This window comes from Bradysia coprophila, unplaced genomic scaffold (genome assembly GCF_014529535.1).
Source record: "Bradysia coprophila strain Holo2 unplaced genomic scaffold, BU_Bcop_v1 contig_248, whole genome shotgun sequence".
NCBI lineage: Eukaryota > Metazoa > Arthropoda > Insecta > Diptera > Sciaridae > Bradysia > Bradysia coprophila.
This window is the reverse complement of record NW_023503509.1, coordinates 889706-907288: the sequence shown is the minus strand read 5'-3', so window position 1 is coordinate 907288 and position 17583 is coordinate 889706. Positions and strand designations below refer to the sequence as shown.

The following is a 17583-nucleotide window of genomic DNA, read 5'->3' as shown; positions in this document are numbered from 1 at the left end:
CCAAAGTGAATTCAATGACCAAGGTTAACATAATAGATGTTCTGAATCGTTAAGCGACTAAAAAATATTGTCAACATGTTTGGTACTCGTGGTCGTCGGTGGTTGATTCAGCGAATGGAGTTTTCCATTAATCTATGTTCATTGCGTGTATTGTAACCGTTTTTATATATATTTCATGCAAATGAGAACACTTTTGCTTTGTTTGTTCGCTTCAGTCATGTATCAAATGAATGATCAACGAATTAACAGACATACTCGGCTCTTTTTAGCAATGATGGTTACTTTGGTTACTCTTTCTTAAGTATTTTGTTTTTGTTCATATATCAGCCAATTAAGTCATTTCGGTTGGTACATTTTTTTCGATACTTGTTTTGAGTCCGATAAGAGTTCATTCATCAGCTGAAACATTTACACAACTAGGAAATTTTCATTTACATGATTCGATCCAGAGCCGAAAGGAAACACACAAAAACTGAGTTATACTGAGTTATACTGAGTTAAGCCCAAGGTAAGGTATATAACATACTGAAGGTAACGCATACCCCCAAGGAATCGCAAGAAATACGCAAGGCTGTATACTTTGGGGAGGTCACGCAGATCATCATTTTATTAGATACGCGGGAACCCACCTTTTCCATACAAACAAATTCACCAAAATTAAATTTGTATGGCGTGGTGAATTTTTTGTATGAAACGTGGTGTGTAACGCGCGTATCTGCATCTGCGTGACCTCCCCAAAGTATACAGCCTTGGAAATACGAACCCCAAGTTTCGGATGAATATAAGATTTGTTATGTTGCAACAGTGACGTTTAACATAATAATGTTGTTGGACCTGTATTGTATAGTATTGAGTTTTGCTTGTGCTACAACATAACAAAAAGTGAATTATACCTGTGTCCAACAACTGTGAGTTCTCGCGGATTTGCGTTACCTTCAGTATGTTTATTTACCTTGGAAATGCGCAAGGTAAATATAGTGAGGAAGTAATGCCATATATAACCGAATCAGATGTGCGGTGGAACGAAAGTTCGATAGAAACGCCATCGTTGAAAGCAAAAAATGGAATAGAAAGTCGGACCATCTGTTGTGAGATAGCGAAAATATTTTTGTGAAATACAAGTAAATCGTAGTCAACCAATTAAAAAAAAAGATGTCAGTGGCATCGAACTTATGTGCTAGGCCGCGCGTCTGAATGGCATTACCTCCTCACTATATTTACCTTGGAAATACGGACCCCGACTTTCTGGTGAATTCATTTTTGTAATGTTGCCATCGTCATATTTTATTGTGACTAATGTTGTTGCACGTGCTAAGTTTGTATGGAATCGAATTCAAATCACCACTAGCCGCAACTTAACGCAAACTAATTCAATGTATGGGTATCTTAAGAGGTTCCGAGTCTTCAGTTTTGATACAAACCAAATACTATGTCGCCATCTCGTTTCATTCGAATGAAACGCTTGTGATTATTCTTAATAATATTATGGGTTATCCTTAATGACAATAAAAATTCGAACATTAGTTTTATGGCTCCCAGTTCCATCTATGTATTTCGAAGTTTAAAACTTTGCGCGGATAGTTTCGAATAATAAGCCATTGAAAGGAATTTAAAAAATTATTAGATTAATTACAATGCGTTCAATCTATATAACAATGCTAGTTAGATTATTACGAAAATGAATTGGTATTTCGAGCCTCACTTTATATACGGGCAAACTGACTAAAATAAAATTAATAACATGGCCTTCATGGCTAAAGAACAATTTAGCAATTTTGGATAATTATGGACTGAAGATGGTTAGACCACGCTAACCTCTGTCCGCGACTGTATGCGGAGGTCGAAACAGCATTTTATCTCCACTCTCGCTTCACGCGATCCATGGGAAAGGGAAGAGTAACTATGCTCTATACTCTGTTTGTTTGGCTTGGTATATTCGTTTTCACTTAATTTTTTCTGATAACACCACCTCTGGAATTAGTATGTTTTCCAGGTAAAATAAAGTTCTGTATCTTCGGAATATTGAAGTAATGTTAGTTACGAACGAAGAATCGGTAACATGGCCTTCATGCAAGTGAATGGGGAAGAAGAAAATAGTTGATTGCATGTAGACGAATGCGAGTTCATTCTCTGAACCTCGCCCAATATAAGGTTCAGATCAACTATATGCCGACCGGAAATTGTAAACGAGGAATTTTCTGTGTCGTGCTCATATGTCTTTATTGTCTTAATTAGGATTTCTAGAAATTTTAACAATTTTTACGGTTGTTTAAGCAAAAACTCGGATATCACCGCACATTCATCCGTCGTACGTTTGAAACATGAGATTTTATGTATTTCTTTGTTGTCATTTTCAAATTTTTATTTTTCCGTTTTTCTTTTTAAAAGTACGGTTAGTTTTCACGTTTCGAAGTTTTAATATGTCATCAAGCATTCACGAAATTTTTCGAAGTGAACAAGGACGCGGTGTCGAAATTGAAAAATGGCTGATTTTAACACAATAAACAGTTTTTAAATTTAATAGTGACGGTAAATGCTCAAATTTTAAGAATGTCGAACCAAATTTCAGTGAAAAATGTGTGCAACAACGTATTAGTGTTACTAGTTTGTGAATTTTTTAATTAAATGCATAGAAGTGTGTACCTAAAGTTTAAATTCTGTCCTCTTGCAGAGGTGATTTAAATAGCAAAATTAATTGAATAGAACTCTAAAAAGTGATAATGTGAGACCACATTTCGTTAAAGTAAGGCCAAATTAAGTATTTCCCCTCATCAGAATGTGTTTTCCTACTTTAGTCTTACAGATTTATGTTCCTAAATATTGCTATTTTTTCTTCAATTTTTGGTTTGTGTCTGAGCTGAACGCTCGGAGCCTCTTAACAAATAAACTAAATAAATTAAGATTGGCTCACCTAGTTTGTGTATATTACGTAGGTGGAAGCACGGGGTTTCAGGGGGTTTCGAACATTTAGTTTTTTCATGTTGCAGATATTGCAGTGACATATTTGCAAGGTATTGGCCTTTTTCACAAAGTATAATCAACGTAACCTTCGTAAAAAGAATCTTGAATCTGACAAGAGCACGTGTAAAAGACAAATGTTCAAAACCCCCTGCTGAACCGTGGCGATCCTCTTGTCAAACGGACAGTACATAAACAAATTCCATCATTTATTCACCTGAAAGTAGTGATCCGTGCGTAATTGCTGATTTACATTTACTTTGATTTCAATGCCATTGAAATGCAGTGTATTTGGTATTACGCAAGAAAATATTCTTTAACAGAACCCCAGCCCAATATGTTTTGTTGATGATAATTCTGGATCTAGTTTCGTGTTTCATTAGAACGCAATTAGCTGCCCAATACGAAGTACCATAATAGATTAATTAGAACGATTTCACTTCGTATACAATTAGCAAACTCTTGTGAGACAAACAAAAATTGTGAGATGTTATTAGTATCAGAAGCATAATGCAATTTTTGTTTCAGATATGTTACGAAAAATTAGCAGACCAGCAGCAATTGGCCAAAATGTTTTGCAAAGTCCATCAAGAAAGTAAAAAAAAGGTCAGCATAAGCATTCAATTCTTCCTTTTAAATCAATTGTGAAAGGTGATGCTAGTCAGAAACAGTATATTGAGATGATTCGAGATGATTTAGAGGATCTTGTCCATATAAAATTTTTAGGACAGAAAACGTCCTCTTTTAGGTCGATATGAGCGAACCACTAGAAACACATTCATCAAGCACCTGGATTGAGGCAAATTTTTGCATAAGCTATACAACCACTACCAAAGTAACATAAATCGTTTACATTGTGAGTTCACGTGTTGTCAACATGTGGTCTACCTATAAATTGTATGTATTCGTTCTATGCATTGCACAATTTCCATCAGTGTATATAAACATATTTGAATGATTTAAGCATCCAATGTATATGCATCCATATATTAAGTGCTTTATACTGGTCGACGACTCTATAAATTGAGATGGAATATTCCTCAGTTGGTTCAGTTGTTCGAGAAGAGTTGTTGTGAACGGATATCAAAACATTAAATTCGCCTAACTTATCGTTATTATCCTAAAACCGTTAAAAAAATGTTATCGAAAGTGCCAAATGTGTTACTGAATAATGGCATAAGTATGCCGATCCTAGGACTCGGAACATGGGGTGTACGTATTTCTATTTGTCTGCAAAGCAATAAAGTTAATGTTGTGAAAAGTTCGATTTTTTTTCGTTCATTTGAAATGGCCAAATTGCCAAATTGTAACGCTAAAAAAGCCTCTGAATTTTATTTCAGTTTCGCTATGTCAAAGCTTTAGGGAAGTGGAAAATTTTCGATTTGAACAAATCCTTGAATACTTTTCCGGGTTGCATTTGAAAAAATTCCACAAATTACATCGGAATTAAGTCTCTTGAAATTAAAATGCTTATTCCTTGGTTTGAAAGTGAAACTTAATTTTCGGTATCATGATGTTTCGTTTTAAAAACAGTTAAGATCAATGGACCCTTTGCAAATTTGTAGCCTACATTTTGGCTGAAAAATATTCGTTTTTTGATGATTTCTCTGACTCACAATCTTTAACCGTTGGAAAAATTAGTTTGTGGGTGATAACTTTTCCCACTTGGAGAAACCTTTGCAGATTGTGTGAATTTGTGTAATCTGCACAGGTTTTTCCTAGTGGGATAATTTATCACCCACAAACCAATTTGTCCTTTAAAAGTAACACATTTTTGCCTTTTCCCTTTTTTAAAAAAACGTTTTGGTTCAGAGAAATCATCAAAAAACAAATATTTTTCAGTCAAAATGTAGGCTACAAATATGCAAAAAGGCAATTCCTCTTAACGATTCATGTAGTCCCTGCAGAATTTTCAAGAAATTTCTAAAATTGAATAATTAAGTTCTGCTATTTAAACGATTTTGTAGTGATTGTTGCAAAATCCGTTACTTCCTTAGTTTTAACATACTTTTGATAGTATAACAGAACACCCCAGCCAGAGCAGGAATCATTTTGAGAAATCGATTTTTTTTTATTTACCTTGAATCCTTTAGACGCATGACCCAGGGTCAATTTCCTGGAAGAAAACATAATTTCCATGTACGACTTTAGTCCTAATTGTCAAAACGAGCTGGGCAGTTAATTAGTTTAAAAATGCCAATGCATAAAAGACTTCATCTTTAGATATGTTTCCCTCTCTCGAGGCTATAACCTTGGAGTTTACTGCCTTGGCTACCCTTTTATTGTTTCAAAATTCTGTCGGTTTTTGCCTATTTTTTTGGAGATTGTTGGATAACACTAAAGTCAATATTTACTAGTCTCCACCCGGAGAAGTTGCACAGGCTGTTGCAGATGCTATTGATGCCGGTTATCGCCACATTGATTGTGCTCATGTGTATGGAAACGAACATGAGGTCGGTGACGGTTTAAGTGCGAAAATCAAGGAAGGAGTCGTTAAGAGGTAAGCGACAAATTTTCTACAGTTCAACACCTCGTATAACATTGCCAAAAAAAACAGGGAAGAAATGTTCATCACAAGTAAAATTTGGAATACATTTCATCGACCTGATTTGGTACGCGGTGCTCTGGAAACCACTCTGAAAAATCTGAAAACTTCTTATCTCGACTTGTATCTGATACATTGGCCGTTCGCTCTAAAAGAAGGGGACTCGCTGTTTCCTCAGGACGACAAAGGCAATCCAGTGTACTCGTACGTTGATTTTGTGGACACTTGGAAGGCTATGGAAAAGTGTGTTGATGATGGCCTTACTAAAAGCATCGGAATCAGCAATTTCAGTAAAAATCAAATGCAGAAGATCCTTTCCAACTGTCGCATTCCACCAGCTACCAATCAGGTACATTTTGGGTACTTTTTTTTGTGTGTTACCGGTCATTGAACTCAACGGTTTTTTTTGTGAAAATTTATTCAGTTCGAATGTCATCCCTATCTACCCCAACGAAAACTCAGTGAGTATTGTAAGTCACAAAAAGTTACAGTCACAGCGTACAGTCCGCTGGGTTCGCCGAATCGTCCATGGGTTACGAACGATGATGTCGTTTTACTGGAAGATCCGAAGGTACTTTTTTCCGACAACGAGTTCATTGAAATTTCACTAACAACAAAAAATTCTAACAGATCGTTGCACTTGCAAGCAAATACAAGAAAACGGCAGCCCAAATTTTGATCCGTTATCAAATCCAACGGGGACATGTGGTCATCCCGAAGTCGGTGACGAAGGCTCGAATCATTTCAAACTTCAATGTGTTTGACTTTGAACTGAGTGAAGATGACATCACGCAGATCGATAGCTTTGACTGCAACGGCAGAATTTGTCCATTAACTGAGTGAGTCGATTGCAAATCAAATCAAATCTTTTGCTGCGAAACTAAGACAAACATTTTTTGAATCCTTTCAGCTACAAAACGCACCCAGACTGGCCATTCAACGATGAGTACTAAGCACTTAATCGAAGGTGGTTTTTCTGACTTTATCGTGGTAGCACCTAGCCTTGTCATTTTATTATTAAACCATAGAACTCTCGACAGTGCTATGATTAAACTATAAGTTCATTTGTATTGATGCCAGTATTCATTCAGCCTAATAAAGCGAAACAATTAAACTAACAAACGAACGCATACAGACTTACAGACAGAGGCGCGAGTTTATTCCAATAGGGAAACTTACAAAAAATTCGAATGCAGCGCGTCAAATTTCAACATCAATAAGTCCGAGTCCAGCAGATGATCTGAGGTATTGGTCAAGTTTGGTATGTCGTTCAAGTTGATTTCAAACGGCTTCATATCGTTGATATGATCCAATGACTGAGCCAATTCGGCGTCGATTATCTCATCGAAATTCGACAATTCTTTGAATGGTTCTTCAGCTATCTCGTCGATTGTGTTTGGCACTTGAAACGCAGTTCTTTCGGCTTGTTGATCTTTCTGGGACAACAGGTTCGATATTTCCTTACTTCGATCGCCGATTTTGCAGAGACTGCACCGGGACTGGTAGAGTTTTCGCTGAATGGACTGCAATTCCAGTCGTTCTTTGCTTAATTCCAGCTTCTGTGCCGATAAATTCTGCTCACGGTGCATAACATCCCTGGATTGTTGTTGCAGAATTTCAAGTTTGCTTCTCAATTTTTGCTGCAGGACACTGGTTGCCTTTGTAGAAGCTTCGGCAGATTTCTAAGAAAACGACACAAAAATATCATCCGCTTCAGATTCCAACCCGACTCCTTACCTCTCGCGCAAAAGCGTGATCTTTCAGACGCTCAAGTTCAGCTTCTTTCGCTCGAATATTACTGTCTAGATCGACCAATTCGCGTCTCTTCACTTCAAATTGTCGTTGCATTTCCATGAAACGTTCTCTTTCGACATCAGACTGGCGAGCAGCATCCTTGAGGAACGAAACATGCGACCAAAGATAATTGAAAATTGGGATAACTCGACTAACCTGAGCAATTTTAATGGCTGTGTCGATTTCCGTTCGTGATATTGTTGACTCTACAGGTCGATTCAGCCGAGCCATTGTCTCGAATTTCGCTTTCTCTGCTAACAATTCCTGGCGATCGTCATCCAATTGTTTCAATCTTCTTTGGACTTCAAGTGATTCGAACATTTTCAAGTCCTGAAATACAGCCAAGTTTTGGTTACGGATTCGATTCTATGGACTCCATAGTATGGAGGGCACAGGTGCTCACTTCAATACGCTTTTCGTCTCTTGCAATTTGTTCTCGAGCAAAGTTCCGTTCTCTTTCGAATGAGGTGCGCTCCACTTCAAGCGAAGCTTTCTGCTGTCTCAGTGACCATTGTTCTTCTGCGGATGTCTAAATGCATAAGTTGTACCGTTAATCAAATGGGAATCGTGAGGTGGGCAAGAAATTCTCAGCACCTGACTTATGGAATTTAGTTTTGTTTCCAAAGTTTTGACAACTTCCAGCAACTGAATACGTTCTGCCTCAGTATTTTCTTTCAGTTTCTCGAATCGGGTCTTTTGTTCTAAATGAAATGCAAACTTTAAAGAGTCCCGTTGGGCCAGCTTTGCTTGAAGTTACCTTCGATTTTTTTCTCTTCAACGCTGATACGCCTTTCCCTTTCTGCGTGAGCAATTTCAAGTTTCTTATGCAAGTCGTCACGTATTGCTTCAATGTTTCCACCAGCACTTTCTAGGTAAGCCGATGCTGATTGCAACGTCTGAAGATACGATGAGTTTTCCTGGACTACGCCAAACTCCAGCAACTTTGATTGTCTAAAAGAATCGAATTTTTGGCCTGAAATTTTTTGCTTTTTTAATTGAGAATGTGGACACACCAACCGCATAATTTCAATGGAAACTTTGTAGTCGTTCCGGACAATTTTCAACTCATCCTCATAGTCAGATCGAACTTTAGCCAAGTTTTTTTCGTTGCTCAAACTCAATTCCGCTATTTTCGCTTCGTACAATTCCAAGACTTTCACCTTTTCCTCATTTAAAGTCTCGATTTTCTTTTCGTAGAACTCCTCGAGATTCTTGTTCTCGCTACGCAAACGATTTTCTAATTTTTCCAGATTTTCTTCCAACAATGAGATTTGCTTTCTGAAATTATTGAAGTGAAATTAGCATAGAGTAGAGAAGAGATCCAATCTGTAACCCAATCATCAATATGCGCGATACTAACTTGTAACTGTGTTCTAATATTTCCAACTCTTGCTCGTGATTAGTTTTAATATTTTGCAAAAGATCCTCCAACCGAAGCTTCTCCAGCTCAAGCTTCTTAACATCAGCACTCAATTCAATGATCACATTCCCTTTGCTCACTTTTGAATTGACTGTCGCTTCTTCCTTCTCCTCATGATCCACTAACACCGAAGATGCTGTATCGGGTGGTTGAACCATTAACATTTGAATATGAGAATTTATTCGCTCCTGTTGCCTTTTGATGTTGTCCTCAAGTACACTCTGACGCTGTAGCTGCTTCTGCAGCAACTCATTAAAATTCTGTTCTTGCTGTGCTAGAAGACTCTGCTGTCGCTTCTGCATATCCATCAGTATTGTTTCTTGATTTTTCATTTGGCTGGCAATTAACAGTTGCGTTTCCTGTTGACGTAAGCTTTGCAAAGCATTGTCTTGGTCTACCTTCACCGTGGCAATTAGTTGGGAAGTTTGTTGGATATCAGGCCGGAAAATGTTCTGAAGATTTGCGATTGGAGTTTCTGTTATAGGTTGGGCTTGCTGTGTTTGAGACCCTGCCACTGAAACATTTTGGGTCGCTTCACTTGTTTTTGTTTCAACAGAACTTGCTGCAGTTGTATTTATACCGAGCCAATCTGTAGTTAAGCTCTTCGTTGGTTTTGCTTCCTTTTTGATTTCCCTATCGGGTTCGTTACTAGTGAAAAATCCCAAAGGATCTTTAGCGGTGGCACTTCCTTGTCTCTTGATCGAAGATGGTCGTTGACGATTTACAGATGAGATGTAACTACCGGATTGAAGCCCGTCAGTTGGTTCAGGTTGTTCGATGGTTGACTGTCGTGAAACACTAGTATTCGGTCGAGAAACCGGTGTTTTAGGCTTAACGGCGACCTTTTCGCTTATACCTAACAAATCGTCCAGAATGTTGGACTTTTTACTTGCGGACTTCACATTCTTTGGGTCAAAGCCTAAATCAAATAGCGGATCGTCATCATCGTCGAAATTGATGGTCTCTTTCTGAGTCGGTTTTTTCGTAGTAGCTGGAACCCGTTTCGCATCCGATCTTGATGTGGTACTCGGCAGAGGCTCTGGTTTTTTTATTAGCTGAACGCTGGAAGCTGGAGGTGGTGCCACTTCAACTGGTTTTGGAACTGATCTGGTTTCATCTTTGATTCCAAATAAATCTTCCATTTTAGACGCAGATTTTGAGCCGGTTGTAGCTGGTTTGGGCGGAGCAATTTTTGGTTTTGTCTCGAAGAAACTATCGTTGCTTCCATCGCTCAATAGATCCCCAAGAGGATCGTCGAGATTGAAATCAACCATTTGGAAATTATGTTTATTCACAGCAGTTACCACAGGTCATATTTTATTAAAAAACATTCGCAATTTTCTTTCACACACAGTCACTCAACTCTAACATTGCGTCCCGACTGAAATACTTAATAGTCTCGTCTCCAAAACAAAATTTGTTTACGATTTCTTGTCGCCATGGAAACTTATACGTTTCGATGAATGAAACAGTTTCATTCATGCCATATGCACGTTGTCACATAAAAAATCGTTATATTCTTCAAAACAAGTAATAACACGCTAACAAACAGTTCTGAGGGTATGGTATTCAAGGTGTATAGCATAAGCAAAGCATACATCATACCATTTATGAATGGGTAATAATGGGTGGTCGAAAACCGTGTAGTTCAAAATGTAAAGTCTCATTGTTGGTATAAAAGAAGCTTTTAAAAGCTATAGCTCATGTTGCTGAGTAAAATTAAAAAGTTAGATTAATGTGGTTTTGCAACTAGACGCATATGTGACTAAATGCTACTATAGGAATTTGTTTCCTCATTAATCGTTCGTCAAGCGAGTCGCCACCGGTCAGCAGTGGGTTTTGATTTTACATTTTTACAAGCTGCCGACATGTAAACAACAACTGAACTGTCCTACCTCTTATTTTGTTTGGATGTTTCTCATTAAAATCACGGCAGCGTAAAATAACGTATATGATTACTTCCTTGACGATGTTTCTTTTTTACTCGGTTTCCCTTACCTGATGTGCCTGAAGTTAGCTTAGTACAGCTCTTTTTACTATAAATTAGGTACAACTTGGTATAGCTTTTTCCTTCAATCCTGATTGGTGTATTTAGTTGGTACAACTTCTATTTCTCTACAGAAAATTGTTCTACCTACTCGGTATCAATGAATGTACAAACCAGATGGTCTGTCCATACAAGCCGGAGGAAATATCGATTTCATGTAAAACAAGGCATCAGAACAGTCGGAGCGTTTGCTGCGACTTAGCCCCGTACGACCCGTAATCCTATTTCGTCTGCAACCATAATACGTCCGTAGCCCTAATAAGCCCGGAACCCTAATACGTCTACAACCCTCTAATGCGTCTGTTACCAAAATGCAAGTCAAGTTGGGCATTGTCAAATTTACTGAAACTGTTCATTTTTAGCCCCGTACGAAGTACTGGGGGCTTATAAGGTTAATATGCCGTTTGTAACACGTCGAATTGGAAGCAGACAGTAAGGGCAAAGCATTTGGTTATGTTCATAGACTACGAATCCGCAATAAAACAAGGCATCAGAACAGTCGGAGCGTTTGCTGCGACTTAGCCCCGTACGACCCGTAATCCTATTTCGTCCGTAACCATAATACGTCCGTAGCCGTAATACGCCCGGAACCCTAATACGTCTACAACCCTCTAATGCGTCTGTTACCAAAATGCAAGTCAAGTTGGGCATGGTCAAATTTACTGAAAGTGTTCATTTTTAAAATTGCGCATAGCGCAATTACGAAAGCCCGTACGAAGTACCTCTCAAATAAAACCAACAATTTACGACATTATTTTAGAAACCCAAAATTTTTTGCCAACTTTCCATTGGGTATTCAATTACCTCTCAAATAAAACAAAAACTAGCAAAATCGGTTGAGATTTACTCGATTTATGTGCAAAAAGCACTTAGGGCCGAGTAGCGGCCTTAGTCCAAGGGCGCAAATTTGAAACTTTTTTTGCCGTCATTCTATTCGGCATTCAATTATCTCTCAAATGAAACAAAAACTAGCAAAATCGGATGAGATTTACTCGATTTATGTGCAAAAAACACTTAGGGCCGAGTAGCGGCCTTAGTCCAAGGGCCCAAATTAAAAACTTTTTTCGCCACGTTCTTTTCGGTATTCAATTACCTTCCATAAAAAACTAAATCTAGCAAAATCGGATGAGATTTACTCGATTTATGTGCAAAAAACACTTAGGGCCGAGTAGCGGCCTTAGTCCAAGGGCCCAAATTGTAAACTTTTTTCGCCACGTTCTTTTCGGTATTCAATTACCTTCCATAAAAAACTAAATCTAGCAAAATCGGATGAGATTTACTCGATTTATGTGCAAAAAACACTTAGGGCCGAGTAGCGGCCTTAGTCCAAGGGCCCAAATTTTAAACTTTTTTCGCCACGTTCTTTTCGGTATTCAATTACCTTCCATAAAAAACTAAATCTAGCAAAATCGGATGAGATTTACTCGATTTATGTGCAAAAAACACTTAGGGCCGAGTAGCGGCCTTAGTCCAAGGGCCCAAACTTGAAACTTTTTTGCCATCATTCTATTCGGCATTCAACTATCTCTCAAATGAAACAAAATCTAGCAAAATCGGTTGAGATTTACTCGATTTATGTGCAAAAAGCACTTAGGGCCGAGTAGCGGCCTTAGTCCAAGGGCGCAAATTTGAAACTTTTTTTGCCGTCATTCTATTTGGCATTCAATTATCTCTCAAATGAAACAAAAACTAGCAAAATCGGATGAGATTTACTCGATTTATGTGCAAAAAACACTTAGGGCCGAGTAGCGGCCTTAGTCCAAGGGCCCAAATTAAAAACTTTTTTCGCCACGTTCTTTTCGGTATTCAATTACCTTCCATAAAAAACTAAATCTAGCAAAATCGGATGAGATTTACTCGATTTATGTGCAAAAAACACTTAGGGCCGAGTAGCGGCCTTAGTCCAAGGGCCCAAATTGTAAACTTTTTTCGCCACGTTCTTTTCGGTATTCAATTACCTTCCATAAAAAACTAAATCTAGCAAAATCGGATGAGATTTACTCGATTTATGTGCAAAAAACACTTAGGGCCGAGTAGCGGCCTTAGTCCAAGGGCCCAAATTTTAAACTTTTTTCGCCACGTTCTTTTCGGTATTCAATTACCTTCCATAAAAAACTAAATCTAGCAAAATCGGATGAGATTTACTCGATTTATGTGCAAAAAACACTTAGGGCCGAGTAGCGGCCTTAGTCCAAGGGCCCAAACTTGAAACTTTTTTGCCATCATTCTATTCGGCATTCAACTATCTCTCAAATGAAACAAAATCTAGCAAAATCGGATGAGATTTACTCGATTTATGTACAAAAAACACTTAGGGCCGAGTAGCGGCCTTAGTCCAAGGGCCCAAATTTGAAACATTTTTTGCCATCATTCTATTCGGTATTCAATTATCTCTCAAATAAAACAAAATCTAGCAAAATCGGATGAGATTTACTCGATTTATGTGCAAAATATTGGAGAACGAGAAGTAGAAACGACCGTGGTTTATGCTGAACTGAACTAACTTTAATAATATACATTATATTTATAAACGATTCCCCACCACAACACTTTCCCTGAATCGTGAGTAACAAACAATAATGATAATATAAAACTTTTCATAAAACTTTTCATAAAATCATAACCAACTCCATTAGACTCAATACCGGTTTCCACTCAGAACTATTCTTTGGCACTCTTCATATAGCTTTTGCTTACAATGAAATATTGCACGATTGATATTTCAACACTTTCCCTTAATGAATATTTTAATCCTTCAAAATGTTTCATTATACAATGCAAATATCAGTTCTAACATATTTCATTATTTTCACAGAAAATCTGATACCATTCAAAATTTAGAACTACTTTAGATTCCAGTGATTCAGATTCACAAATTTAAACTCAATTTTTCCCAGATCCATTCTGCAATCACTTTCCCTGAATCAAATACAATTTCTACGAATTTACTTCCCGCTTTCAATTTTCAATCGATTCGATTACGCGAATTTTCATCAATTTAATGCCCTTTAATCGAATACCTCAACAAATGTTGCATATCAATACGTCTCCCATAATGGATATTAAACTCATTTAATCTTCAGTACACTATTAGATGCAACATTACTATCCTCAGTTATCATTCAACAGGATAGCTTAAACACAACAGCCCAATGTCTTTGACCTGCCCACTGTTGATTCGATCAATTGCATTTGACCAATGTTATCTGTATGTCTAGTGTGTCTGGTGTAAAACTCAATGTTCGTTCTCGCCCCATATACTAGATATAGTAGACATTCTCTTGCTTTCTAAAACGATACACCAATGTATTAAATTAATAAATTTCAATTACCTCGACGTCCACACAGTTCTTGTTTTATCATCAAATTTTTGCATGTGCCAACTAAATTGTTGCTTGTACCAACCAATTTTGCTGCTTGTGCCAACCAATTTGTTGCTTGTACATACAAACCCATTGTTGCTAATTTTTGTGTTGCGTCCGACGACCAACCAATTTTTGGAACAGCACTATTTCACAACTAACATTTCCTTTAGTCGCGTTGCAGGTTTTTTTTTTTTTTAACACAGCGCCTGAGCTCGCTGCTATTTTTTTTTTTACCACGTTATTCCCCATTTCAGGATAACGTTTGACCCCACTGTACAGCCATTGTCCAATAATCTCGTTTATGTCCAGCTCGTCCTGATCTAGTTCCATTCCATGTACGTTCACTTGCAACATGGTCATTTCTATGACTTCTTCAGGTTAGCATTTTTATTGACCTCGATGACTATCTCTACAGATTTCATGTAACTGTCCAGACAAGTTAACTCCTTTTGTAGCTCAGTGATTATATCTCCTCAGATTTCTCTTTATCTGTCCAGATTTTTCACCTCCAATGCTACACCATGCACTTTGACCAGCGCATTCTACATTACGGTTGGCAATCCTCAATGAAATTTCTGTTTCAGCATCACAAATTTTCTATCCTTTTGTCCCAACCTTCTTGACCATTCCACAGGCCATAGATGACAATTTTTGATTAATTTGTTTTCCATGCCAACAGCCAAATCTCCACGTTGAACAACTGAGCGGCCGAAATCCAATTCACCGTTTGCATTGCCGTATCCTTGATCCTTGCTCGTGATTCATTCATTTGACTAAAACTTCCAAAAATCACGCCAGATTTTAACCCTTTTGTCTGTTGAATCCCTCTCACGCAACATCCATCCTGGACCTTAATGCGAAACTCTGATGACGATTTCCTCAGCATTCTTTTGATCAGCCATTTAGAATTTACGTAAATGATCCATCTCAAAGTTGTTTTTACTGCGTAAAAACCAACGTCTTTGTAGCACACAGCCACTGGTCCGTCAATAACCTATTTTTACGGCACATAGCCAACGTTTTGTAGCTTACCGCCACTGGTACGTCACTGACCATTTTTCACTGGAAACTGGTTCTTTGGTTCTTTGCTTGCTTGAGCGACCACATCGGTTCTTCACTTACTTGAGTGACCAGTCAACCTTTTTCCTAAAACATGATATACCATAGGCTTCTAAATTGTCCAACCGTTACATAACTGGCATTTCCTCAAGTTATCTGGACGGATTTTCGTCTTGAGTATAAACTCTTGACCCAGCGCCGTTACTCGCTGTTACCTTTTATTTCGATTGACAATTATTTCAGCATTTGTATTCACATCTATTATCAGATCTCAATGTTTTAATTTTTAGTTCCAACTGTCCTTCGACAAGCAATTTAAAATCTTTGAAACATTTGAAAACTTGATTCTTTTGAGCAATTACATAAACAAAACATTTTCTTGAAAAATCATCGATAAAAGTCACGAAATATCTCTTCCCTCCGAATGAATTTACTGACATCGGACCACATACGTCACTATGTATCAACTCAAGAATTCTCGTAGCACGAGTATCACTGTTCAGATATGGCAATTTACTTTGCTTTCCCTTGACACACGTAACACACTTCAGGTCTTTCACCTGTTGTCCAAAATTGTTCATAAGAAAAACATTACTGAAACTAGCATGTCCCAACCGACGATGCATCAAAATTGCATTCCTCATGCCTTTTTTTCTTGTTCCAATATTAACACATGCAAGTTCGTTTTCATTCGAAAAATCTGATTATCTTCGACTTCCTGAAGAAGAATATTTTTCACGTAATCGATGGTCAATTTCTTACCAGAATTTTCCAAACCCATGATCATTGGTCGGTAGTCTGACGAGAGTCCTCCCAATAATAGTGAACCGAGGATTTCATCGTCCAAATTGAAACCAACCTTTTTTACTTTTATCGACAAAAGTAAAGTTTTGTTGACATAACTTTCCATGCAGTCATGTTGTTCCAATTTTTGTGAGACCAATTGTTGAAGTAAGGCCACCTTGCGAGTAGTTCCAGTGTCTTCAAAAGCTTCATGCAACGCATCCCAGCAATCCTTTGCCGTTTTTTTGCCCGCTATGTAGGTATAATTATCCGGTTCGATAAGCAAAATGAGTTCAGATCTAGCTTTCAAGTCGGATTCCTTATCCGCTTCAGTAGCTGTACTTGTCAACGTCGTTTCAACAAACTTCCATAATCCTTTTATAACCAAGTATGATTGTGCTGAAATTTTCCACTGGTCGAAATTCTCCCGGCCTTTCAATTTCACAATAGAATTATTTTGCAAATTCACGATATTATTTTTCGTTTACGTAGGCGTTTCTGGGCCCATAACCTATTGGAGAACGAGAAGTAGAAACGACCGTGGTTTATGCTGAACTGAACTAACTTTAATAATATACATTATATTTATAAACGATTCCCCACCACAACACAAAAAACACTTAGGGCCGAGTAGCGGCCTTAGTCCAAGGGCCCAAATTTGAAACTTTTTTCGCCACGTTCTTTTCGGTATTCAATTACCTTCCATAAAAAACTAAATCTGGCAAAATCGGATGAGATTTACTCGATTTATGTGGAAAAAACACTTAGGGCCGAGTAACGACCTTTGAGCCCTCCCAACAAGCTCGCGTTGCATCCTACACAAAAACAATGTTCAGCAACTTTGTTCTACTCGTCAATACCTTTCATTTGATATATCACAAGCAGCTATTACGTGCGTATTTCGGTAGATATCGTCGAAAGACTGAAAAACACCTATAGGGCCCTAGCTCTGGAAGGGCCGACCCTACCATGCCCATTTTCGAACTTGACCTTACTTTTGTCGATACCAATCGGGGAAAAAAAGAATTTTGAAAAAAGGTTGTGATTTGCTCAAGCTAGAGGGGTCACGGACGGACGGACGGACGGACGGACGGACATTTTTTTTATTGCGGATTCGTCATCTATGAACATAACCAAAAGCTTTGCCCTTACTGTCTGCTTCCAATTCGACGTGTTACAAACGGCATATTAATCTTATAAGCCCCCAGTACTTCGTACGGGGCTAAAAAATGTCCGTCCGTCCGTCCGTCCGTCCGTCCGTCCGTCCGTGACCCCTCTAGCTTGAGCAAATCACAACCTTTTTTCAAAATTCTTTTTTTCCCCGATTGGTATCGACAAAAGTAAGGTCAAGTTCGAAAATGGGCATGGTAGGGTCGGCCCTTCCAGAGCTAGGGCCCTATAGGTGTTTTTCAGTCTTTCGACGATATCTACCGAAATACGCACGCAATAGATGCTTGTGATATATCAAATGAAAGGTATTGACGAGTAGAACAAAGTTGCTGAACATTGTTTTTGTGTAGGATGCAACGCGAGCTTGTTGGTAGGGCTCAAAGGTCGTTACTCGGCCCTAAGAGTTTTTTCCACATAAATCGAGTAAATCTCATCCGATTTT

At 38.1% G+C, this 17583-nt stretch overlaps 2 protein-coding genes and 1 long non-coding RNA gene across 4 annotated transcripts; 1 reads left to right on the top strand and 2 right to left on the bottom strand.

Moving 5' to 3' along the window:
* Positions 1-896: 896 nt before the first annotated feature.
* LOC119078276 lies at positions 897-15439 on the bottom strand. The gene is made up of 4 exons (XR_005087971.1): positions 15315-15439; positions 13492-13498; positions 13315-13319; positions 897-906 (listed from the first exon to the last, which is right to left on the bottom strand). It is a non-coding gene; the product is annotated as an uncharacterized LOC119078276 (long non-coding RNA).
* Positions 3996-6621, top strand: LOC119078263 (aldo-keto reductase family 1 member B1-like). 2 transcript variants are annotated; one of them, XR_005087963.1, is made up of 7 exons: positions 3996-4170; positions 5316-5458; positions 5516-5852; positions 5928-6074; positions 6134-6342; positions 6414-6515; positions 6547-6571. XR_005087963.1 is itself a non-coding variant. In XM_037185761.1 (6 exons), exons 1-6 carry the CDS (start codon positions 4096-4098, stop codon positions 6454-6456), a joined length of 954 nt encoding a protein of 317 aa, XP_037041656.1. In that variant the 5' UTR covers positions 3996-4095; the 3' UTR covers positions 6457-6621. The 2 variants fall into 2 exon arrangements, 1 of the variants encoding a protein (XP_037041656.1); XM_037185761.1 differs by having other exon boundaries at positions 6414-6621.
* Positions 6660-10078, bottom strand: LOC119078232 (kinectin). The gene is made up of 8 exons (XM_037185692.1): positions 8658-10078; positions 8315-8575; positions 8055-8248; positions 7892-7998; positions 7701-7826; positions 7454-7627; positions 7241-7396; positions 6660-7185 (listed from the first exon to the last, which is right to left on the bottom strand). Exons 1-8 carry the CDS (start codon positions 9989-9991, stop codon positions 6679-6681), a joined length of 2859 nt encoding a protein of 952 aa, XP_037041587.1. The 5' UTR covers positions 9992-10078; the 3' UTR covers positions 6660-6678.
* Positions 15440-17583: the final 2144 nt, after the last annotated feature.

Coding starts and splice junctions, on each gene's coding strand:
- LOC119078263 (XM_037185761.1), top strand. CDS start 4,096: ATGTTATCGAAAGTGCCAAATGTGTTACTGAATAATGGCATAAGTATG. Junction 4,171..5,315: donor TAGGACTCGGAACATGGGGT/GTACGTATTTCT, acceptor AATATTTACTAG/TCTCCACCCGGAGAAGTTGC. Junction 6,075..6,133: donor TTTTACTGGAAGATCCGAAG/GTACTTTTTTCC, acceptor AAATTCTAACAG/ATCGTTGCACTTGCAAGCAA.
- LOC119078232 (XM_037185692.1), bottom strand. CDS start 9,991: ATGGTTGATTTCAATCTCGACGATCCTCTTGGGGATCTATTGAGCGAT. Junction 7,827..7,891: donor AACTAAATTCCATAAGTCAG/GTGCTGAGAATT, acceptor TTATGCATTTAG/ACATCCGCAGAAGAACAATG. Junction 7,397..7,453: donor CAGCCATTAAAATTGCTCAG/GTTAGTCGAGTT, acceptor TCGTTCCTCAAG/GATGCTGCTCGCCAGTCTGA.